General features: G+C 40.0%; 2 protein-coding genes across 2 annotated transcripts in view; one reads left to right on the top strand and one right to left on the bottom strand.

Annotated features, from left to right (window-relative positions):
- The window catches only part of CLRN2 (clarin 2), a 6,471-nt gene extending 1,916 nt beyond the window's left edge, over window positions 1-4,555 (bottom strand). Inside the window, exons 1-2 of the mRNA XM_027891249.1 lie at window positions 3,938-4,555; window positions 216-395 (exon numbers count right to left, since the gene is read on the bottom strand). Of these exons, the coding sequence (XP_027747050.1) occupies window positions 216-395; window positions 3,938-4,190 (433 nt within the window). The 5' untranslated portion in view covers window positions 4,191-4,555. The remainder of the gene's footprint in view (window positions 1-215; window positions 396-3,937) is intronic.
- Window positions 4,556-5,222: 667 nt separating this feature from the next.
- On the top strand, window positions 5,223-14,636 carry QDPR (quinoid dihydropteridine reductase). The gene is made up of 7 exons (XM_027891248.1): window positions 5,223-5,358; window positions 5,474-5,566; window positions 7,000-7,096; window positions 7,889-8,029; window positions 10,352-10,460; window positions 11,762-11,845; window positions 13,781-14,636. Exons 1-7 carry the CDS (start codon window positions 5,275-5,277, stop codon window positions 13,887-13,889), a joined length of 717 nt encoding a protein of 238 aa, XP_027747049.1. The 5' UTR covers window positions 5,223-5,274; the 3' UTR covers window positions 13,890-14,636.
- The last annotated feature ends 10,513 nt before the right edge of the window (window positions 14,637-25,149 follow it).

Genomic DNA, 25,149 nt, shown 5'->3' with positions numbered 1-25,149 from the left:
CTAAAGGCTGGCATTCATAGCTCCTGTCAAGTGTTTACTAGACACAGTAAGCCAAGATGCCACCTGGCAGTTCTGTTTAGATGGATGAAAACTCACTGTTAACTTCATTTTTTTACAAGTATTTGAGTCAAAGAGATATTAAATAAGGCAAGAGAAAGAACTTTTACCATTTTGTATGATTGTGACTAGTAAAGAGTACTGGTAAATGACTTTACCTGCAAGGAAGTTCCAAAGGCATACTCCTGCTGGACCTTTAATAGCCCGGTAAGGAACTTTTATTGCATTAAGAATGCAGAATCCAAAACTGACCAGAGAAAAGCAAATGGCCACACAGAGGAACATTATGATCATCACATGCAGGCCTGTATTCAGCTTTTTCACCATGTGTGGGAAAACTGTCCAAAAAAAAAAAAAATCACATATTAAGTATGTAGCTTTTCTTGATCATGGTAAACATCACACTGCGCTGGTGCTTCAAACTCAAATTATTCGACTTGATATTTTTTCAGAAGTGTTTAATTCAGCTAGTTACACACATCTTAGTGTATGATGTTTTATTTTTCAGTAAAAATGTCGTGGTTTCCTTGTCCAGGCCCTTGCTGCCTAAAATAGTATGACTTCTTTCTGTATTTATTTTCTCACATTCTTTCTCTCTCTTCCTTTCTTCACTACTGGCTCAAGTGAGACCTGTCCTGATTTCACACTTCTGATCCCAGAGGTTTTCACTTTAAGATTCCCTTGTTGATTTCTCATCTAGTATTTATGACTCCTTTTATGCTTTTCTGGGTGTCTGGCAGAGTATTAGCTACATCTATAGAAGCTTGTAAAGTATTGCAGTCAGATGGACTTTCAGTGAAGTGCTCACATGTTCTGCTATAGGCACGAGCTCTTCCTCAGCAGCCTGTCACTCACCTGCCTGTCTCTAAAGAGTGATATCTTTCTTGGTTTTGTCTTCATAGACTCAATTACTTAACTGGGGGGCCAGATTGGCCAGCAGCAGGGAAATGTGCACCTGAGTATTCAGTTCATCCTGCAGTCCTTTAGTAAGAGAATCAGAAGAAATGTGAGTAGGGAATTGTAGGTGACATGCTGACTGACAGGAAGGAGAGAGGCCGATCGAGAGGAACCCTAATATACAAGGTGATCAAGAAGAGACCTTCAGGTGGCATAGCACTGTATGCTTATACATGTTTTGAAGAACTTACTGCTTAATTACTAAAAAGCTACTAAAAGGAAGGTACATTATATTATAAACAAATGAACAGATTGCTTCCTGTGCTGCATAACTGAAAAAACCCACCCAAAATAGTCTAGACCAACCACATAAAAAGTAGGCAGCAATAGCTGGTAGATGTAACAGTGAGCATCAGGCATACAATTTGGTCATGACATGACAGAATTGTAGTAGATTATGTAGAAAAATTCATACTGTACAAATTCCATACAAAAATTCAGCAGTTCTACCTCTTCTGTAGCTCATTCTGGGGTTGTAGTTGGGACTGGTATACATAGGAGCTACAGAAGAGACTCCAGCAAGAAGAAGAAAGGAGGGAAGTAAATGAGAATCAGAAGTACATATGAGAAATGGGAAGCCAAAAACTATCTTGCTATCTGACTGGAAAATAACTGGCAGTGTAACAATAAGGCACATAGAATTAAGCCTTCCTACAAATCAGCAGAGACTTTTGAGTAGTTGTAAGGATCATTTGGTCTCTTTTCTGAGGCTCTCAGCCAAATCCCAAAGACTGGACCAGTGAATCTGGCTTAGTATGCAGAAATAAGAATTCTCAGGAAGGACATTGCCATGGAGGCTCCTAACACATTCCAGCAGTGTTTGCTATGCACAGGCAAAATGCCTGGCTTCCCCAGCTCATTCTCAGGGCTTGATTCAGCTGTCAAAACACAAGCATGTTATGCCAACTTAGATGCCTTAGGACTATCATAACAACCGCAGAGGTCTAACATACATGCTGCATTATGTATGGGACACTTCCAGAAGCAGCAGCTGGAGACCAGATGATACACCTTGAGGAGTACAAAATAGCACTGGATAACTACCATGGCAACTGAGTCATGCTGTCACTGTCCCAGCTAAAAGAGAGTGTCCCAGCCATAAGCCTACTCTAGTTAACACACGGAAAGCCATTGTACTAATAACAGCAAATTATTGCAAATTCCGAAGTGTCAGAGCTACTGCAGTACTGCAGTGTTTGAGGTGCTAGCCTTGTTTTGCTCTGTGTGAAGTCCATTTATGTTATCACATTCCCCAAGAAAAGTCTCACACTTCTTGCTCCTCAGTAAATTCAGAACACTTGGAGATTAAGGGGGACATTCAAAACCAAAAAAGTCAAGTCAAACTCAGAACACCCAGATTGGGTTCTGCTCACCTTTGTGCAAAAGCATTTAACAGCTTTGTGTACTGTTGTTTGAAACCAGTACTGTGAAAATATCAAACCTGATAGTTATTAGAATATTTAAAAGGGAAAATCTCCAGCCTACTTGTTGACCTAAATGCATATTCTTGCCCACTGCACTTAATGACCCAATTTTAGAGTTCTAATGGCGAGATTTCTTACTAGCTTCAGTGACAGCTTTATTAAGGAGTATAGGATTATGTTCTCCAAATATGAATCAATGTAGCCCAGAGTGATGGTGGAACCTTAGGCCTTCCTCTCAGGTTACACAGTAAAAAAATCAGAAAGTTTTTTAAAGAGTCCAGAAGGTTGTACAGAGATTTAAAAGAGATTGGCTACTTTTTTCCTCATTCTCTCTGACAGGATAGGGTGAGAGAACTGAGACTGGATGACCACGACTGCTATGTCCACGTCATGAAGTTGCAGCTGCAGTCAGGGCTTAAGCAAGAACTTGGTTATTGTAAAAGCAACTAGTCCAAATTCATCCATCTTAATAACTGGTCATGCTGATCTACGTTGAGGTTGCTCTGGTTCTTTTCTCCATTCCCTCTGAAGTCTCACAGTCCTGCCTCCCTAAAGTTTTTGTAGAGTTGCTTGTGCAGTTGTGTAGGCAGCCGCAGTCCTATGGGAAAACAAGTATTTTTTTGTAGGCTAATTGTTTTGGCCACCTTAACTTCTGAACTACATCACCACAACTACCAGAGACATTGCAAAGGATAGGGCAGGATAGCACTGCTGTGGGCTAGGGAGAGGGTGAGACTGCAGCAGCTTCAACTCATATTCATTTAAGCTGCAGTCAATCTGCACACTGAACTAAAAATCTTCAATTCAAATTATCATTTTCTCTCCAGCACAGACTGAGTGAAATTTGGAAATCATCCAGAGTACAGCTGAGTGCTTTTGAGACCTCAAGAAAATCTTTAATGTTAAAAGGAATAAGTTTATGAGAGTTTCTACATTTTTTAAGAGTTCAGCAATTTTTTTCCCTCCAAAGTTAGCAGAAAAGAAGGTAAAAATTTCTTCAACATGTTAATAAAATTAGCAGTATCTGCTATGGCAGACATTTGCATTAGAACAGCTAGAGAAATACAGAAATGTAGCCAGCTAAATAAATCTCTGCTTCTTAAGGGGAAAAAACCTCAGAGGAGTTCAACAGAGAGGGCAAGGACAGAGAGGTGGCAGAGAAGCACTTGGCATGGAGAGTCAGTCAAGGGGAAAGTGTGATTTACAGGGTCCTCTCCAGATGCCTGTCACTCCCTTCATAAAGCTAAAAGGAAACTCTCCATCTAGCCTTAGAGGTTTTTTTCCCCGTCTTGATTCCAGGATTACAGAAGTGGAAGCAAAAAGCTGAAATGACAGGGATTTTATATTCACACACAGACACCAAACCATAGTGACCACAAGTCAGCCACAAATTATTGAATAATAACAATTTGAGTTCTACAAGGTCTGTAAGCAAAAAGAATACAGTGCTATATTTGAACTAGACATTAGACAAAAGATTCAACCAAAATTGTACTTACTTGTGAATTTGGAACGCCTCCCGCCCAACCCACACTGGCGTATTTTACCGCCTCGAAAGAGTCCATAGTAAATTTCTCCAATGAACTTGATCAGCTCTGGATCTGTGGCATTGACCAAATCAGCTCCTGTTTTGCAAAGGATCTTTCCCGTCATCCACTTTGGGGTCCCCATTGCAACAACAATTAAGATAAAGGACACAAAACTTATCACAGAAGCCAAGGCGAATAACGTCTTTTTAAAGCAGCCAGGCATCCTAGTGCTTTCAAGGGATCATCTCCAAGGCCTCTCTGCAACAGTCAGGCATATTTTCCATTTTTTCTCATGCTCCAAAATCCACAGCTGAATAGCAGGCATTTCAAAATACTTCTCTTTGTATTTTGAAGCTCCAGCAATTAATCTGTACTGTTAAAAATCAAGGTCTAAAATACATTTTGCCATGACAGCATCCTGAAATGGCTGCGAATAACAGCTTCATTACACTGTAGTGCAGCGATGCTTCTTTCTGCAGCAAGTAATCCTATCTCTGTGGCCTGGCTAATGTTTCATCAGAGGCTTAATTGTCCTGTTCAAATGACATCAAATTCTTTACTGTAATCTCATGTGAAGAAAACTAGGAGAATCCAATTTTTTAGATTATTAAAAAAAGCAGTTAAACAGCTGTGTGCGGGGGGCGAAGTATTAAAACCACATAATTTGGCTGGAGGATTCGGCTGGCACCTCAGCCGTGCTGAGAGCTACCTTCTCCCGGGGATTGCTCCCGCCCAGCCTCTAAATGTCACAGCTGTCAGAGCTCCCGCGGCCGTCCGTGCGCTCGGAGCGATGCCTTCCATCGCTAAAAAGCCTGTTAGCTGAGGGACAGAAGTGATGTGTCTGGAGTGCTCTGAGCGACAGCGGGGCGAGCACAGACCCCGCAGCCGGGGAGGCCCGGCCAGCCGTGCCGTAGCCCGGCTGCTCGGGGGCTGCGGGGGCGTAACTCAAGCTACAGGTGCGATCCAGGAGTGCTAAAGGAAACCGGCCGTAATTGCCAGCACTTCTACGGTTACCGCTACTCGAGCCCTGCGGGGACCTTCATAACCACTAATTAATTAATTAACCCCCGCAGTAGCCCTGGGGGCAGGTAACAGAGTCCGTCGCCGTGGCTTGGACGAGGTACCGGGATTTTTGCTCCCGGCTCGGCACGGTCCGAGAGGGCAGAGCCGGACCCTCCCCTCGCACCACCCCCGGCCGGCGCTGCCTCCCCTCTCCCGCCCCTCTCCCGCCCCTCGGGGCGGCCGCATCCGCAGGCGGGGCCGAGCCGGGCCGTGGAGCGGCGGCGGAGCCCGGAGTGACAGCGGGCATGGCGGCGGGCAAGGTGCTGGTGTACGGGGGCAGAGGGGCGCTGGGCTCCCATTGCGTGCGCTACTTCAAGGCCAAGAACTGGGTAAGCTCCGCGCCGGGGGGTGGCGAAGCGGGGGAGCCCCGCCGTGGGGGAGCGCCCCTGCCCCGCCGGGCCGGGCGCTGCGGGACCGATAACGCGCGTTCCTCTCCCGCCGCAGTGGGTCGTCAGCATCGACCTGGCCGAGAACGCAGACGCCAGCGCCAGTGTGGTGGTGAGGGCCACCGACTCCTTCCCCGAGCAGGCCGAGCAGGTGAGTCGGCGGCGGGCGCGGGGCGGGCAACGGCGGGCGAGGAGGTGGAGCGATGCACTCAGCCTCCCCCCGAATGCGTGCATCCCTTCTCCCGAGCGATGCACTCAGCCTCCCCCCGAATGCGTGCATCCCTTCTACCGAGCGATGCACTCAGCCTGTCCACGGGTGTGTACATCCCTTCTCCCGAGCAATGCATTCAGCCTCTCCCCGTGTGTGCATCCCTTCTCCCGCGACTGCGGGAATGGGTCCGGCTTCATGCTTGTCGTTTCTTTTTAGTCTGGTTGTTTTGTTTGTTTGGTTGTTTTGTAATTCTTTTTAACTGCATGTATGTGCAGAAAGATCCGGGGTATTGGATAAGCAAGTAAGGCAGTTTGCTTTGGTTTTGCCTTGGTGACTTTAAAAGTCTCAGACTGAATCTGGTGACTGTAATGAAGATGGATAAGAACATCTTAAAATACAGTGCTTCTTTCGAATATCTTGTCTTAAAAACGCACTGTGTATAGGTAGATGTGTACTCAAAGCACTGAGGGATTCCTAGGGCATGCACTGGTTTCTACAAAGGTAAATATGGGAGAATCTAAGCCAGCCCAAAAACTGTTCTGCTTTTTTCTCAACATATAGGATTTGTTTTTTGAATTTTAACTTCTGAAGTTATTTCTCCTACCGATAAACTGAATCTCTAGATAATATGTTTTCTTTATAGCTATACAACTCTTGAGCCTTTTAAAGAGTAACGTAGAATGTTTGCAACGCAATTTTCTATGCGCTTTTTTGAAAACAAGTGGACTTTTGTTCTTTTGTTGAGAGATGAATTGTTTGCTCTTAACTTTAGCAGAGAAAGTTCATAGCCAACAAATTCATTACCAGTTGTAATGTCTTATATTTGAAAGAGAAAAAGATATAGGATATCTAAAAATATACAAACTGAAATTTAGGGGCCACACTCAAACTGATGATTGTGGTCTACATAGAAGCAATAAGAAGGCTAATCTTTAGTTGTTCATTTCTGGTACTGTCTTCAAAAGTGATACCAGTAGTCCTGATCAGACCTGGAGTTTCATTTCCCATGTTAAACAGCACCATACCCAGAAGAGAACTGGTCAAAAGTAAGTCAGTGATAATTTTTGTTGACAGTATAGATAAGGGTCAGATGTTTCAATCCTGCTCAGATCATTTATTTCCAGTGGCATCACACACTGTATATGATCTGACTTTCATTGGCCTGACAGTCATCTACAGTTATCTTTCAACATAATTATTTTGTTTTGAGTTCATGGCTCATAAATATTAATTTTCTATAGCTGTTTAAATTGCTGTGTGTTGTTTTACTTAATCATAGAGGTGGGAAAAAGTAACTTTAAGGCATTTATGATATTTACTCCTTTACGTTATTGATTCAGTGTTTTCAATACGTTTTTTTCTATGTATTGAAGGTGACAGCAGAGATTGGAAAACTTCTTGGTGAAGAAAAGGTGGATGCGATCTTATGTGTAGCAGGAGGATGGGCTGGAGGCAGCGCCAAAGCCAAATGTAAGCTTTTGGTATATGCATGCTGGTGAAAATGTGAATGATATCTGAAAGGAATCCTTAAAAATCATGGTGAGAAAGGTATTTGAGATTATCATTCTTCCTGAGGCCGGCAGAGGACAAGAGCACTGAAGTACAAAACAGCTTAGTCACAGTGCTTCTTAGTGCCTCTCTGAATTTTTTCTGCCTGTTAAATTTGCACAGCGCTTAGTTTCCTCAGTGGTGTTTGATGACACACCAATTTTTATTCAAATAGAGGAGTTTCAGCACTGTTAAGCTGACTTTGCCAAGGTTACCTGTATCAGGCAAGTTGCGAAAGACAGTGATGGGTGGAAATATCGATGTTTCCCAATTCATTTCTTCATGAATAGAACCTCAATTACCTCCTGCAGTTCTCTGAGCTGTTGCTGTGCAATATAGTGTTGGAAGGCACTGCCTAGTGACCCCAAATCATGCTACAGACAAAGCCCTTCAGATAAAAAAGGGCTTTTAAACATGTAATGTTCAGAGTGAAATTTTATACTTTACCTGCTACTGTAGAGATACAGGAATTAAAATAGCCTTGTTTTCTGTCTGGAGTAAATCTGGTGTGTTCTTCTCCCTTCTGGTTCAGATGTTACAGACTCAAAGAGAAAGAAGATACAAAAGACATAAATGGATATTTTATGATGTGAAAGTAGAAAATGGTAGAAATCATGTTCTCATAGTGCTTTTGCGCTCTGTGGGACACAAAGGAAATTGGAGTCAGAGGTCTTTCACCTTTTAGCTAATTTCACTAATTCTCTTTCTAATCAGCTTTGTACAAAAACTGTGACCTGATGTGGAAGCAGAGTGTTTGGACATCGACTATTTCCAGCCACCTAGCAACAAAACATCTGAAGGAAGGTGGCCTCTTGACGCTGACAGGAGCTCAAGCTGCTTTATCTGGAACCCCAGGTAAAATGCAATGCATGGTATCCCTGCACCTAGGCTGCAGGGACACCAGCAGTTAGACGTGTTTGTTCATCTGAGCATTCTTGTTTGTGAAGCAGTGGTTTCTCTCTCCAATTGCTTGACTTCTAGTACAAATGGAAAATTGCTGCTGCAATATGTAAGGAAAGTGTAATTTTATAGGTAGCATTACTGAATTTCTCGAAGCCGGAGTGCAAACACATAGAATCAGTATTTAAATAATATTTGATGTGCACTGGTGAAATGTACTTGGCTAATATGTGATATAGAAAAAAAGGTTTGGAAATGAAGACCAGAAGACACAGCAAGCTGTAAGTGCTTCGATAAAGTTAATTTTCCTACTTGTGTTCTGAAAGACAGAGTCCTTAATTGATGAATGTTTCTGTTGGTGATGACTCAACTGATTCTGAGAGCTGTGCTTGTCCTGTTCGCGTTCTGATTCCAGTCTACCGTTGCTTCAGACATAGATAAGCTTGTTGACTGTTGGCTTTGCCCTCTGCTAGCTGTTTAATATGAACTTTACTGGATTTTTAATCTTGCTCCTTATCCATGTTGGTCTGCATGGAGGAAGAAATCTGGGAGCAATTTAAAATAAAAAAAAAAAGAAAAAAAAAAAAAAAAAAAAAAAAAAAAAAAAAAAAAAAAAAGGCACTGACACACAAGCCCACAGGCAGCAAGAGGAAAGTTTGAGACAAATACTCCCATTTCTCAATCTTTTATTAGTGTCACTTCAACAATATTTTTATGAGACACAGATACTAAGATTTTAAAACATATACAATGTATGAATATTAAACTGTGAAAACTGAATTTATGAATAAACTTTTCAGGAAAAATATGCTATATTTTCTAGTTAATGGTCTGTCTTTTGTGTTAACAGTTTCATCTGTTATAGTCCAAAGATAGAAGGCTTATTTTGTGAAAATAAGCAGACGAATAATTTACAGTGTCCTGCTTGACTGACTACATAAAAATGAAAAAAATGTTAATTCTGGAAAACTTTCATGGTTTTTGTTTGGGTGGTTTTGGGAGGTAGGGACCACAACACAGGAATCAAAGTGATTTGCTTTCCTGTTTTGAACTAGCTGCTTTCAGCTAGTCTGGATTTTTCTAAAAATCACAGCAGTGCTTTGGGCAAACACATGCAACTTATTAACATCGGGAAGAATTGGGAAAGAGTTGTTACTCAACTTCTGCAAATATGCCTTTGTAGGCTTGTTACTACCAGCCGTTCTGGAAGAAACAATGTTTTTCTTGTTTGCTGTTAGTGTGATCTTTCTTTTCTTATGAGAAAATGTTGCCTCACACAATGCAAATTGAAGAACACTGAAAATTATATGAATAGTTACAGCAGCAGTGTGATAGTAATGGCTGAGAAATGTATTAAGCATAAAAAGATTTAAGAAGACTTAGAGTGCTTGGTTTAGACAAGACGAGAATATGATACAGAGGCAAATATTTTTATCATAACAATAAAATAAGTTAGCTAGTGCTGCCCATGATTCCTTCTAGCAGAAATGGGTGCTATACAATATGTCTAACTGAATAGGAGAGAAATACTTCTACAATGCAAAATGCTTCTACAGGAACACTGGAAAGGGAATGTATGACTATATAGATTGGTAGAAAGAAAGATAAAAAATACCTGACCTGCATGCCTTATGCTCTTATTGCTGTTACTCTTGCACTGCTAAATACTGTTTGCCCAGAAAGCAACAGTGTTTAGGAAGAAGTTTGCTTTCCCTGCAGCTTATTTAGTCAATTTTTACTATGAAGGTTGTTTTGGTTGGCTTTTTTTTTAAATTTTTTTTTTTTTGTGCCTTTCCTGGGAGGCCCTACCAGACCTGGGATTCTGACTGAGTGAATTACCATTTGGGAGAGAAGTGAACTGTATATATTTGGGTCCAAAACTGCAAATACTTTAGTCATATGATAAAAATTAATGAAGTCAATGAGCATCTTCGCACTTACTGTTACATTTGTAAGCTTAGCCCTGTAGGTCACATCTTTCAGAGTGTGTTTTGGTACATAACTAAATGTGCTTAAGTCAGTAAGCTGCTTATTTCTATAGTGCTGAGTAAACAGAGTTGTGTGACGGTTCCTGGATGTCTAATGAAAGCTTGGGGTTTTTTCTATTTTTTTACTTTTAACATATATATGTTTTAATATGTTTTGAAAGTCTGATTCTGTTCTGGCTGTGGTAAGTGGCCTTAATATTCACTAAACAGTCTTGAGTTTCTATCATGTTACTGGTGATATTGAGAGCTGTTTTGATTGTGCTCCAATTTGCCTGTTTTTAATTGGTAGGGATGATTGCCTATGGCATGGCCAAAGGAGCAGTGCATCAGCTTTGTCAGAGTTTAGCTGGGGCCAATAGTGGCTTGCCATCTGGTTCTGCTGCTGTTGCCATTTTACCGTAAGTAGTTACTTAGTTGTCTCTGCCTGTGTTGTTTTATTTAATTACTGCTGTAACCTGGAGCCACACAGATATGCTTGTAGTGTCTGTTCACAGTACACAAACAGCTTCTCAGACCTCCTTACAGTTTCACAGAGAAAAGAGGTATGCTTGAAAGTGTGAACAAAACAATATGCAAGAAACCCTAAACATGATTACCTTCTTTTCCTTTCCTTTGAAAAACTGTAGTGGATGTTGGGATTAAAGTTTGATTAATTTTTAACCACTTTGACTGTAGCCATGCATTAATATGTGATTTCTCTTTTTTTCAGTATAAACAGAACTCTAAAAATGAGATGAGCTATTCAGCACAGTTTTAGACTTAGCTGTGTGATAGCAGTAAAGCAAAGGATTACTTGACACATTTTCACTTGGTTAAAGATGCTTCTTCATAAGATGCCGCATATCTATGTTTGATTAGTAAAATTAGGTCACTGAGGATCTGTGAAAAGAAAAAGTTTAGCTTTATTTGCCTGTCACAATTTTCTTTTTGATGAGGAAAGCTAGTAAGAAGTGGATGGCTTAGTAGGTCTTCACTGTGTCTAATTTTATCCATTCTGCTGTTGAATTCTCCCTGCTTTTGTTTTCCTCACACACACACTCTTAATGCACACGTCTTTTAGGTCAGAGAGGAACAGCACTAAATGTGTTTGGATAATTGACAGCACCTTCCACTGGCAGACAGACTCCAAGATCACTGTATTTGTGTGCATGCTGTTCTTATGTAGTTATGCAAAATTCTGTCCTTGAGTTAATTTTTCAAGGGTAAATATACCTTGGATACAGCATCTGGGTGAGGGACTTGTGAAAAGCTCACCCCTTAATATCATTGTGTGTAGTGTAGATATGTATCATCAAATTCAAAACTTCCTATGTTTTTGCACTTAATCACTGCATTTGCTGCTGGCATGAGGCTGTTTGAAAACATGGATGTAGTGCACATGTGCTGTGCAGTGCATGTGAACAAGCACATTACTGCCATTCCCTGTCTGCATGAGAGGGAAGGGAGCTGTGGGCTGAGTGATTGCCCTAATGGGCAACTCCTCTGTGAGCCAGAAAGGTGAGAGATTATAGGTTGGAGCCTTGGATGAACGTTGAAACCAATGACTCTATGCTGGTAACACAATGGGAGGATGCAGGGGAAATCCATACCACATGGTGTAAAAGTCAAGCATATGTTATGGCAATGATTTGAAGCAGGTGGCGCTCATCAGAAGCATGATTGAATAAAGAAAAGGTTTGCTTATCTTTTTTAATTACAGGGTTACCTTAGATACACCAGCAAACAGGAAATCAATGCCTGATGCAGATTTCAGCTCCTGGACACCCTTAGAATTCATTGCAGAGTGAGTATCCATGAGCAGTTCCTCACTGAACCTCATGAGGCTGCATCTTAGTGCATGTTATTTTTAAATAGCTGCCTTGGATCTGAGTGGGTTTTTTTCCTCCATTGTCTCCTCATTGTGTATGTTTCTAAATCACATTGGGTTTTATTGCACAGGCTTCTTAACTGGAGAAAATTAGCCCAACTCCATCAACTTCAGCTTCTCTACATGAGTTATTTCAGCTAGAGAGATAGCCTGAAGGAGTTGGAAGCCAGAGAATCTCATAAAGCCTGTAGACAAATTAAACTGCAGACAGCAGGTGCAGGAGACACCTGGCTTAAAGATAAACTGCAAATAGGCATGTAAACTTGGGTGGGATTCCTTTTCTTTCACACACTCTTTACTACCTGTTTTACAGTGTTGTAGTTCAGTTCTCTCAACTGGCAAAATTCCCGCTCCTGTTTAGAAAAATTCAATAAAGATATTTTTTTTCATCATCCACAAAGGCTTGTCTTGAATGATACTACAAAATGCTGAAACTTCAGCTGTAGCTTTTCTAATGGCAGACTGTGATTATCTGCTTTACTGTTCTCATTCATTGTTAGAGAAGGTGCAGCATTAGTATTGCCTTCTGCCTTGTGATGGAGAGCAGCTCCCATTCCACTGAGGGTAAACAGTCCAAAGGAAGAAAATAAGGGTACTCCTGTCTTGCTTCTTTGAGGAAAAACAAAGTTTTTTTTTTTACGTTCATTTTCTTACAAAGGGATTTACTCTTGCACATTTTTAAAATCTTTTTAAAACTGATGCTGAAATTGGATTTACCTGTTGCTAATTGTTCAGAGAGTAGTTTAGTTCTGACATTTGATTTCCTTCTTTATGTGAATTTTTTTAAGGTGGATGCCAGAGTCAGAAATGGTTTTGGTTGCAGCTGTTTAGTTGCAGCCTATGCAGCTGTCTGATGTGGCTCTTTACAAGGGCCCCATTAACTGAATTTAGTTGGCCTGAAAATGTTCAGAAAACAGTCTTTTATTTATTATGCTCCAGAGGCTGATTAGCCAGATGTTGTAGGTCTGCAAATTAATTTTTTTTAGTTTTATTTTTAAGTATTTTAACTTTGTAGGAGAGTTAGGTTGATTGTTTTGTTTCTAATTCCCTAAACTTCAACTCCAGATTTCAAAACTGAAAATCTCGCTGTCTGTGCATCAGGAAACATGCAATGTTATTAAAGTGTTGGCAACATCTCCATCCTGGGTAGATGAAGGAAATCCTTTCCAACATGGCATTTGAGTTTTGTGCCCTGGAAGCTGTTGTCACAGTGGGACGTTCCAACATGGCAGTTGCTATGTCTGCATTATTGCAAGGGTTGATGGACCTGTAGAATATACTGCACTTTCTGTATTGCATTTTGATAAGGAGTGTCCTACCTAAAATGAATCCATCTTACTCAGCACTATTTTGGATGTCCTAAGGCTTTTTGGGCTTCTGCTGAGACTGCTTTCACAGTTAAATATTGAAGTGTTAAAATGACCTGTTGACAGAGTAATGGGTTTAGCAACTTTATCCTAGCCACAAAACTGTGCTTCTGATATATATGTTATAAAGTCAACTAAAGCAACCCCTCTTCCCCTTTTCATTTTTTTTTTTGTAACTTTGAAAAAACCTCGCCACTCTGACATTTTAAGCTCCTAGCCTTTTCCTCTGAGATGTTCTGAAAATCTCATGTGTGTGCTGTAAAGCCCTAGGGATTTCCCTGCACCTCTGCTCAGCTTTGAGGGTCTGAATCCAGTGATCGCATCACTGGTTTACAGCATGCATAGAAATCACTAGAGAGCAATAGGAAAAGAAGGAAAAGTAGGTAGGCTTTTATTTTATTTTATGCTTCCTGTCAGTGTACTCGATAGTAGGAGGGTTTTTTTTACTCTCCTCAGCCTATTTTATCCATTTATTTTAAAACAGAACCTTTTATGAGTGGATAACAGGAAAGAATCGACCAAACTCTGGGAGTCTAATCCAGGTGATAACTACAGGTGGGAAGACGGAACTAGTTTCAGCAGCACATCTTTGACATCGGTCACTGAAGGTGATGGAACTTCAGCGAAGGAGAAGCTGTGGAAAATCTGTCTATCAGTATAATTTGGATGGTCTTCTGTATCCAGTGATTGTAGTTATGCCATTAATGGAACCAGAATTCACATAATATTTCAGTGCTGTCAGTTGTGAGCTATCAGCATTTGTTTACCAAATAATATCAAGTACTTGTCTCTAAATGAAAGTTGCAGGCTTTAAAGTCTGTAGATGTTGTGATTCTGAGCATTAAATGTCAATTTACCTGTTCTCTGTGAAATGGGAATTGTACTTAATTATGTCATGTGATCACATACATGGTTGGATTTTTTTTTTCTCTGTCACTAGGTGTGTCTGGTAACTTGCTGTGAATTTTTCTGTCTTTTTCTGTCTGAGAGTATAATGCCACCACTGCATATTATGTTGGCTGTAACCACAGGAAATGGAGTCATATAATCGTGTCCTAGTCGTATAACATTTTTCTTGTGAATGTTCCACTTGAGTTTATGGAACTGTATAGAGATTACTCACTTGAGAAGGAGTTCCTAGTTTGCCTTACAATTCATAAGCTGCTCTCAGGCCTACAGTTGTAGGATAAAACAGTCACTCTGTCAAATGATTACTATATCTTTCTGCTAGTCACTTTTTTAAAAAGCAAAGTGCCGTAAAGTAGTAGAAAAAAGCATGCATGCACTTCTATTTGAATATGAAACTTTTTGTGCTAAATAAATGTATATTGTTTTATATACTAGGCTGTCTCTGTCACTGCAATCCCAATATCTGGATAACATTTTAATCAGTTTAATTGAATGTGAAGTTCAGTTATGGCAAAGGACTTAAGTTTTTTCTTATTTCATTCTGATCATGGTGCATAACATATTTCTCTGGTAATGGTGCAAAAGATCTACTAACCATGCATAAATGTTTTCTTAAATTCAGCTATGTTACATAGAAATACAGTTCAGATGCACAGTGAAAACATTGCCTGTTCTGAGCCAAGACATACAGAGAACCAGTACTGTTGGATTTTTTGGAACATCTTGAAAACAGTTGAATGTGCAAAATTGTGTGTATGTTCTCTATTTGCACTCTTTTGTTTCCCAACTTCAGGGTTGTGTTGGGGAAGGATTTACTGCCATGAGTCAGGAAACCTTTTGCCTCTTCTCACTGGGGAAGCTCACATACCCAAGTCAATTTTGACATGGCATGATTGCCTGTTTTGGTATAACTATCACTTCACTTATTTTGTTTTGCTTGATGCAGAGGTGGAGAGGGGAATTTTTGTGTCCTATCAAACCAGTCCAGGACTGCCAATTCATAAATATGCTTTTGATTTTAAATGGAACACTCTCAGCCATGTTATTGAACCAGCAGTTTCTATGGGCTGAGAGTACAGACAGGAACTGCAAGGCACTGGTGAGGTATGAAACACTAAGGTTTTGCTTGATAATCCTGGAAAAGGGGATAGCTACATACTACAAGCTAACATGATTTGAAGCCTTCCCTTTGCCAAGCTAGCTGAAACAGTGAATAATGTTAAAACATAATTGTGAATGGAAGACTTGACTGGATTACAGGTATGGATTGCAGGTATGAGCAGAAAGGTACAAAAATGACATTATTGATGCTTGAGAGTGAGAATGAATGCGAGTGTATGATAATGAGGCAAGCGTATGTCAAGCTTGCAGCTAATTATTTAACCTGGGGAGTTAAATGGAAAAGAGGCTTCATGTGACCAGTTTCATCTTGTATCTCTACAAATTTTATTTCAGTTTATTGTCTAGGAGAAGAAGCCGCCCTCACACTGCAAACATCAGCATTGCCTGGCACCTTCAGCAGGCCCAGAAATCTGGTGCTGCTGCAATGAGGAGGAGAGGTGCAGTCTGTGGGAACTGCAAGGAGTTAATCCATGCTGAACACACACAGAGACACAACTGGAGCCTGTGGGCCTGTTGTGAAGATTTTCACAGAATTACAGCATAGTTTGGGCTGGAAGAGGCCTCTGAAGATCATCTGGTTCAACCTCCTAGTGAGGCAGGGATAACTTACTGCTTCTAACAGAAGCAGAGTACCTGATGAATTTCCACTCCAATGTTGATGAAACCTCCTGAATTGTTCATATTTTATTATTTATATGGCACAATTAACAGCAATGTAATACTGCAGAAGTTAGAAATGTATCTTTCTTTAATTTAAGGAATGCAATATTTATTAATTCCTTATATAAATATTAAGCACTTGCATTTCTCACTTTTTTTTTTTTTTATTTAGCACTGTACAAGTTTTATACTAGTTTAATAAGGCACTTTTCTATACAATCTCCTCTCTAAGATGCATACTACTATTTTTGAAAGAATGAAGTTGGTGAGGTCTGGGAAAAATTAAAACACAAATTGTGCCAGATCAGTCTTGCTCTTACACTTCAATCTGTTTGTGCTCAGTGTTCTGGGCTTCACAGGTGTAATATTGTTTGAAAAGGGATATTTCCAGATCTGAACCAATCGGCCTTTGAAAAGATGATGCAATTGCACGGTATGTCCATACACAACATTGCAATCGCCCCATACTGGGGTGTCTCTTGCACATGGCATCACATACAAAAATGCAGAGACAAAACATGGCTTTGTCAGAATATGAGAACATGAATATTTTTTTATTCTGTACAGATATTTTTTCCTACAGATTTAGAAAAATATTTTAATAAAACACAAATAACTGTAAAATAGACTTTTACAGTAGGATAGCAGTAGTATGGTTAAAAATCCAAAGACAAGAAGCTTGTTTTGACATTCCAGGTGTTAAGTGGGTGAGAACCTGAGCTGCAGTCTGGAATGTGGCTATTGTTCTGTGGAGCCTGACCCACTTAGGCTCCTGTTGTTTCCAGAACCTTTGGTCCATTGCAGGACTGAGTCTGACATTTTTTTGGAGTTCTTTGGGAAGTGACATTTGCATATTTTACCAACAGGGTTAATTTGTCTTTCAAAGTTATATTTTCATGGGAAAATTAGTTTTCTACCAATTATTTAATAACAATTGCCACAAAATAAAGGTTTAAAATCATGCCCTGCATCCAAAGAAAAGAGATTGAAAGGTTTCTACATACGATGGTAACTGAGTCATTCAGCATTTGCAGTTCTACATTAACCCAAAATTGCACTTTGAAATCTTTTGTTGAAATAATTAGTTATGCTAAACAAGCATGAATTTTTTTTTAATGTAGTGGAATGAAAACTACCATTACAACAAAAAATTAACATTTATTATCTTTCTCCTTCCTTGTATTGGCTCACTGGAAGAAAACAGATGGGGACTGTAATAGCATGTGGAGATGCTTCAGACTAACCCTCGCAGTGTTGAACAAGGTGAGAAGTAGGCAGACATCTGAAAAGCATTGCAGAAGTCAATAGCAAATGTTACTTGAGATTTAGATCCCTTGTCAGACACTGTCATTCTTGCACTTCCTGAAACCCCACGTTCTGAAGGATTTGCTCTATAAATACGGCCAATCTCAACACGGTCTGCGAGGACTCTCAGGGGTATGATCACCGACTCCCACGGCTGAGCCAGGCTGATCTTCAGGAATACCAGTAGAGGGCAGAGACTTCCAATGCATTGGGGAGATTTTTCTACTGCTAAAGAATATCTAACTAAGGTCTTTTTATCAGTGAGGATTTTAGTTGTGCCCACAGCCTCTACTGAGAGGCTCATTCCCCTTTCTTGCTTTGTTGCTCAGAGTCCAAGCTTTCTGGACTTTCCTACATCAAGCACATGCAGCGTGTTCCATATACCACTTGCAGAAACAATTCCATCAGCTTCAAACAAAACAATCCAAAAAACAACAAACCCCAATAAACAACAGCAACAACAACACACAGACACATAGGAAAAAAAATACAAAAAAAAAGACAGAGCTGTGACGAGAGTCCTGCTGCAGGGTGTAGCATTACTACTGACATGTTAACAGCAAGTGGAATGTCAATCAATATTCTGTAACAGAGCTTTAAGGGCTTGGACACAATAGGAAGAGAAGGAGATGATTTAATTGCTGTACTGCACATAAGGATTATATTAATTTCCCAACCCTACCAAAAGAACCTGTATCTGTTCAGGCTGGACTGGTATTAACAAAGAGACAGAATTTGGAGGGAAGGGATTTTGAGTATAAAAGTGTTAACTCCTGTGCCTGTGAAATGAAGGAATGGATAATATTTTTAAAAAATGCTACTTAGGAGGGGGAAAAGAAGTAGCAAGCCACACGACTCATTTCTATATTCATTATCCAGTACCTTCTGTAGATACAAACCAGAACATTAATCATAGTATTTTCCTTGTATGAAATTCTTCCTGAACACTGTTATTAAATACAAATTACAACATTCTTACAAATGGAAAGCATAGAAAAGTCTTAAGATTGGAGGCCCTGGTTTCTATTCCTGCTTTGACTAGTGGTCTGGTGAAAGAGTTTGAATATATCTCTGCATCTGCGCCTCATATCCCAAATATATATGACACCATTTTAAAGTGCTTTGAGATCTGCTGATGGAAGTCAGAACTTCTGAATGAAATGCAGTTAACTCGGTGAGTACAATAATAGAAGCTCAAAATACCTCTTTTGTTCATTGAAGTTAATGTAAAATTTTGACCTCAAGCCAAAGTCATATCACTTTGCTACCAGTCATATTTGGTGATTTGCAAAAGGAGTACTATGCCAAGGACTGTCTCAGCCAGGAAGTTTGTCCAAAAGGTGTATCTGGTAGTAGATAGTGGTATTTTTTCTCCAGTAAAACAGGTGTTAATTTTTAATTACTATCATGGCTGAAATTTAAAAATACAATGTTTATTTTCATTTTGAACAAACCAATTACTCTTTCTATCAATGTATCTCAGTGAGACAATGCTGAGGAAATGATACAAATAGGCCCCATATTAAATTCTGGATCCACATGAACTAGTGTGGTGGTTAACTTTTTCACTGAAGCCAGCACACAAGAAAGAAAAGAGTGTCTTTGGCCCTTAAGAGGTTATTTTTTTCCCATTTTTGAGATTCTTCTCATATGTTCAGACACAGATTTTTCTCCATCCTCCATGTGAAGAATGACCAGACTTTTAAAATGCCAGCTGCTAGTTATCAAAACCAGTGCACACTATCCCAGGGAGCAGAGCATAGCTATATATGTCCTAAGTAAGTGCCTCATGCATACAATTTTGCACCAATCAAACAAAGCAGTCCATAATCCAGCAGGGGCTAATGACCTGCTTTATCCACATTACCTGATAAATATCTTTAACATGACTAAATTTTGCTAATAACAACTTTTCTTTCTCCTCACAACCCCCAAAAAACTTCCTGTTTGCAAATTCAGGCCCATCTTCAACCAAAGTGTTATCCTGCAAGCCTTTACACCATCTGCATAGTTAGCATGTAGGAAAACCACGCTATTAGCAATATGAGACTTCACAGACGTGTAAAAACATGTAACCTCCCCCCTCCCCAGTCTCAGCTTCCCTTGATTTCTCTGTGGATTACAGTCTCTCAGCCCAAATTTGCTGAGAGGTGTCAGGCAGTGTAGGAGGTTGAGGTGCTGTGCTCCTAATGGTTTTCTCCTCCACTTTGCCTACTGGTTTTCCTACTACTCTGTCCGCTGGGGCTCCTGCTTTTGCCACCTTGCCAGGGGGTGGGTTGAAAGACTTGTCTGATGCAATTGCATGCACACACCAAGTTCCTGCTGTTGGAGGGGGTTTGTCATCATTGTGCTGGTAGGGAAGAAGAGCACAAGCCATGCTTTGCATACAAATATCTCGAGTGCTGTAGAGAAAGGCATGAAATTATGTGCAAGATATATAGAGTGGGGAGGACAGGTTATTAATGATGTAAGAACTGTTCAGCTGGCATGCACTCATGAATTCACTTAAACATTTTTTTCTTGGTGGCTATTAGGAAGGGCCAAGTGGTGTTTGCCCTCATAATCATCAGATGGTATAAAATACTGTCTGAAGGGGCAAGGACAGTTTCCCAGCTCTTTCTGTGGCTGCCTACTGGGCACTGGGTGCAGTAGGCACCTGGGCAGCACTGCAGCGTACCCAGGCAGGTGGCTTCTGCAGCCCCTGCTCACCAGGGCGAAACAAACAGGTGATTTCAAAGCAACTGAGGTGGATAAAAGTCTCCTTCTGAGAGCAAGAGTTGAATTTTCACTCAAGGGAATAGTTAATTGTTTCATGAGGATCTGGCATCTTTTGAAACACTGTTTAATATTGGAACAAAACAAGAATTGTCACTTGTGGAATGCCCACTATTCATTTCCAATTGGGAGCTGACCTTGTCCCTTTGGTTAGTAACTGGCCAAAACTACTGGATTTCAGATAAGGGGATACACCTGCTTTTTTAACATCTGATTTTACAATTCTTAAATGGTTTAAGTCAATACTTTCTATTCAGAAAAAAAGGATATTAGGTTCATCTGCTGTAACAAACATCTGCTACAGCAAAATTTCTTGGTAAACACCTTCAGGATTCAGGCTTTCTAAAAGCTGCAGCAAATTTGAGCTACATTTAATCATTTAATGTAATAATTTAACCTGAACCATAGTCAACAGGGAACAGATGAAGACAGAGCAATTGCTTTGTGCATGGCTGCATTATGTGGATTTCATGCAGAGAGTCTGAATGTAGCTAAACATGTCATAATTAGGAAAATTCCTAATGTTTAGAGGTTTTTTCCTATAATGATTTTTCACTGAGGGTGGCATTTACAGGGTAATTTTGAAGTTCAGCAGGAAAAAAGGGGGATTGATCTTAAGTAGTTTTGTTCCACTTACTCATTGTTAAACTTTTTATTCTTTGTTCTATTATTTTTTTTTGAGACTTCAATCAAAACCAATTTAAATGAGGCATGATTCCAGCCACTGTGATTATAGGTTCTTTGGATTCCTGAACAAAGTGGGAGTGTTAATAAGAGACGGACTCTGATGAGGGTGAACTTATGCTAGAGCTTTATACTACAGTCTATTCTGGTGCAGAACAAGTGGGAACAGTACTGGAGGATGATGGTGATACTGAAGACTGGGATAATTTGAATGAGTGAATTGAGAAGAACACATACAGACATCAGGAAGAGGGGGTTGCTCTTCAAACTGAAAGTAAGGATACAAACCCAGAACACCAGTACGTAGCAAGAAGTGGAGCTGTGCAACACTCCTGTTCTCATGCTGAATAACAAAGCAAACCTAGCGTTGTACTTGCACTAATTGGCACAACTAATTTGGTGGGAGGGTATCAACATCATGCTGAAGAATCAACATTCTAGGCAAAGAAACAAATCATGGATTTATGGCCAAGAGGGGAAAAATACTTGAGAGAGGTGAATTCAAGTTAAGAATTAGCTAGAGCAGGCATGAATATTAACAAGGTATTTTGTTCTGTTTCTTCATTTTTTCCATATTCAGGGAACTGAGATTCCATGTGTTCTTTATGCAGTCATGAAAAATATCAACTAACTTGGAAATGTCCAATATAGGGGAAATTATCAATCAAGTGAAAGAAATGTACCTGTTCCATCAAAAAAGATGAAATTTTAACCCCTGATTTGTATTTCCTGAACAAACAAGTCTATCCTGTGTTGCTAACCTCACGAAACAACCCTCTGCTAGTCCGTTAGAGGGATAAGAAAGTGGTTGGATGGTTACATCCAGAGAGAAAGAGATGGCTTTGAGGTGAACTTATTGAGGTCTTCTAGTAACTGAAGGAACATACAAGAAAGATGAAGAGAGACTGTTTACAAGAACATGTAAAGGACATGTAAATAGAACAAGGGAGAATGGTTTAAAATTGAAAGAGAGTAGGTTTAGATATTAGGAAGAAATTCTTCCCTGTAAGGGTGATGAGGAACAGGTTGTCCAGAGAAGCTGTGGATGCCCCATCCCTGGAAGTGTTCAAGGCCAGACTGGATGAAGCTCCGAGCAACCTGGTCTAGTGAAAGGTGTTCCTTTCCATGTCAGGGATGTTAAAACTGTGATTCTGTAACCATGTGATCTTTAAGATCCCTTCCAATCCAGGCTGTTCTATGATTCTGTGATTCTCATAGTGGTAATGCAGACTTCCTAAATGAATTACACTATCTGTTTGTCATACATAAGCAGAACAGCTCACCATTCTGATGGGAGTCTTCCCCAACCATACAAAATTAATATTAAAATACTAGCAGGTGCTTAAAGTGGCAGAAGTTGGAAAACATATAATACAGTTACACTGAACCCAAGGGAAACAAATGGGTTTTCATTCTACATTCTTCTGCTTGTACCAGAAGATGGAACATCTGTAACACCACTTCAGAAATTAAAAATGTGGTTCTTTTCACTGTTAGCATCTTCTGTTACTCCAAGCAGCTACAATTTCTGTGGGGAAACTACAGGCAAAAGAACAACTTAGTGGAAGGAGTGGGTGAGACAGAGAAGATAATGCCTAAGATTAATTGGCTAGTGGGAGGATGTGGAAAATGGAAGACAAAATCTAGGATCATTCTGCAGTTGGAAGTCAAGTCCACCTCTACAGTTTGCCACCACAGCCTTTTGCCACTCTTCTTATTCTCGGTTACCTCCAGGCTAATTTCAATAATAGCAGCCTCCCCATAATGTCTCCTGCTGTTGCCCAATTACCTCTACTTTTCTGCATCCATAATTTATTTTAAGGAGTGTAAGAGATGAAGTTCAGTTTCCATTCAGTTCTTTCCACTTTTCAGAAGACATTCATATAGCTTGCCCTAACCAGTATGAAATATCACACAGGGGAAGACTAAATGTAGCTATCAATGCTTGCCGTTGGTCATGAAACTGGCCTTTTGAGTTCTTGTTGCCCTGAGGAGAACGTTCTCCACTGTTTCCAGCTTAATAACCTAAAGTTGTAAAATGTTTCAGGGCAAGCACAAAGAAAAAGACACTACAAAACATCCAGTTCATCTCTACTCACAATCAATCTTACCCTGTCAAAAGCCCCAACACTGTAGCCATTTGAAGCCATTATTCAAAAGCCAGATTGTCTTCCATTCACTAAAGAGTTAGTGTTGGAAAACTAAACATTTAATTTGTAAATTTTTGGGTAATCAGATGTTTCTTGTCAAGTGAACTAGTGTAAGACAAAGTTGGTCTTACAAGTTTCAAACCAGATTCTTGCTGTGTTAGTGTAATATGTGTGATTCTTTTTAGGACTAGTTTTAGGCATGCCAAAGTGAAACATCTTAAAAAAAGGTATAATTCTACCTATACAAAGTCCTGAAATCCCTATAGATCCTAACCCTGTATATGGTTTAGTGATCTCCACCATCACCCAGTCCAGCCAGATATTTCTGACAGTAATACAGACTGGTTTTAAATTAACCCAGGCATGGCAAAAGTGCAGGTGTCAAAGGTCAAGGTTCAACCTGAGCTATTTACTCTGTTTTGAAACAGCTAAAAAAAGGTCGTAATAATGCACCTGTATTCTTCTTACCTAAAATGCTTCTCAGAGGTTCAGACTGGTCAGAAAGGAATAGGACCAAAAAAATTATGCTTATTCAGTTAATTTTTATTTTGGTTACAGTTGGAAAATACAGTCTCAGTGTCTCAAGTTAGCATGCCTGTTTCTGCCCCACTACAGCTCTTCCTCTCTCTTCCAGTGCTTGATTCTAAAATTCTTTCCCAAAATGCTCTATATTGCTCACTGTTGGAAACAGAATTCCAAGACAGATGGGCTTTGGCTGTGGTGCAATACACTAGTTCTTATTTTTTTTTTGCCTTTTTTACAGCTTACTACTATAGAGACAGGTTAAACCTAGAAATTAGAATAAGGTTCTAATCATTAGATTTATGAGGTTTTGGAAAGCCTTCTCAGTGGGATTAGAGAAAGGCAAAATACTGTCCTGTCTTCTAGATGGAGCTTGTTAAATTTATAAGTATTGTGTGATGTGACAGGTGACATGAGGGGTAAGCCTTATTAATCATAGGAGCTTTTTTCATTCCAATGTTTTTTTATTTAAAACACCCACAATGTTCTGCTCCTTAGGAGTCTCTTTTGCACCTCTGGAAACCAGGAATAAGGCTGTTTAAAGATGGTGAGATGAATGCTGGCAGCGGAGATAGTAACAGTCTGCCTTTCTCTTGAGAGTAAAACAACAGGATATATTGCCATTTGATGGCAGATGTCAAGAGTCATGGAAATTACAGATTAAAAATAATTTATGTAGGAAACAGATTTTACATCTCCAGACTTCTATTTTGAAAGAGTGTCACGTTAAACCACCATCATATAAATGCATCATGGGAGCAAAGAATATGAGAAAGGCTGTGCACTAACAGTGACCTACATCCCGGGGCATACTAAAGCCTCAGCAACATCAGACAACATCTTCAGAGTGGCCATTTAACTGTCAGCCACATGATTTGTAGCTGACTGCAGTAAGGACTGAAAATGTAGTATGTTAAACACACATACAGATGGGAAAAAAAGCAAAATAAATTGGCATCACTGAAGTTTTAATTCAGATTTTAACTTGAAAAGGGGGAATTCCCACTCACACCACTCATTTCTCTAATTGTGAGTTGTTTGTTTGGAAGAGCTTGTTTTTTTTCTCCTTCCACTGAAGGAAAAAAAAAAGTACAGATATGAAACATAAGTTCAAAATAAGTGCCACATAAAGGGGAGCGTAGTATCTCTGTTGCCGGTAGACTATCAACTTAAACAGACAGAGATTAACTCTGAGCTAAGGCAGGAGTCACAGCCTATGAACTAGTCCTGGCCCTTGAAAAACAGCAATTTTTTATAATTAGTGTCTATTCCGTCTTTGAACTATTTGAGGTTCTTCTTGCTGATTCTGCTCAACCACATCAGTATAAACCCTATGATCAGTGGCTTTCAGGTGTCTCTTCAATGCTGCCCCTGCAGTGTCTTTCTTTTTGTGGTTCTGCTCTTGCCTGTGGAGTGCAGGACAGAGTCGTGCAGGGAGGGGGAACCAGCAGCATGGAAATGTGTTTCTGACTCTGCCTTCTGAGGAGAGGGAAACTGATGTGAAATCAGTACCGTTTTTCTCTTTTCAGAGGACACCTGCTCTGTGTCCAAGAACGGTGGGGAGCAGCCACCGGTGTGTGGGCAGACACTTAAGGGTTGGGAGCACAGACAGCTGTTATGTTGAAGATATCTGTGGGAGAACTGGAAGACCACTGAGACTTGTAGACTACTCTATGACATTTCTATGATATTTCTGTTGCTGCAATATGTTGCTACTGGTCATGCA

Source organism: Empidonax traillii, unplaced genomic scaffold (assembly GCF_003031625.1).
Source record: "Empidonax traillii isolate 1590-97213 ecotype Southwest subspecies unplaced genomic scaffold, ASM303162v1 scaffold312:size2399984, whole genome shotgun sequence".
NCBI lineage: Eukaryota > Metazoa > Chordata > Aves > Passeriformes > Tyrannidae > Empidonax > Empidonax traillii.
This window is presented reverse-complemented; position numbering and strand designations above follow the sequence as displayed.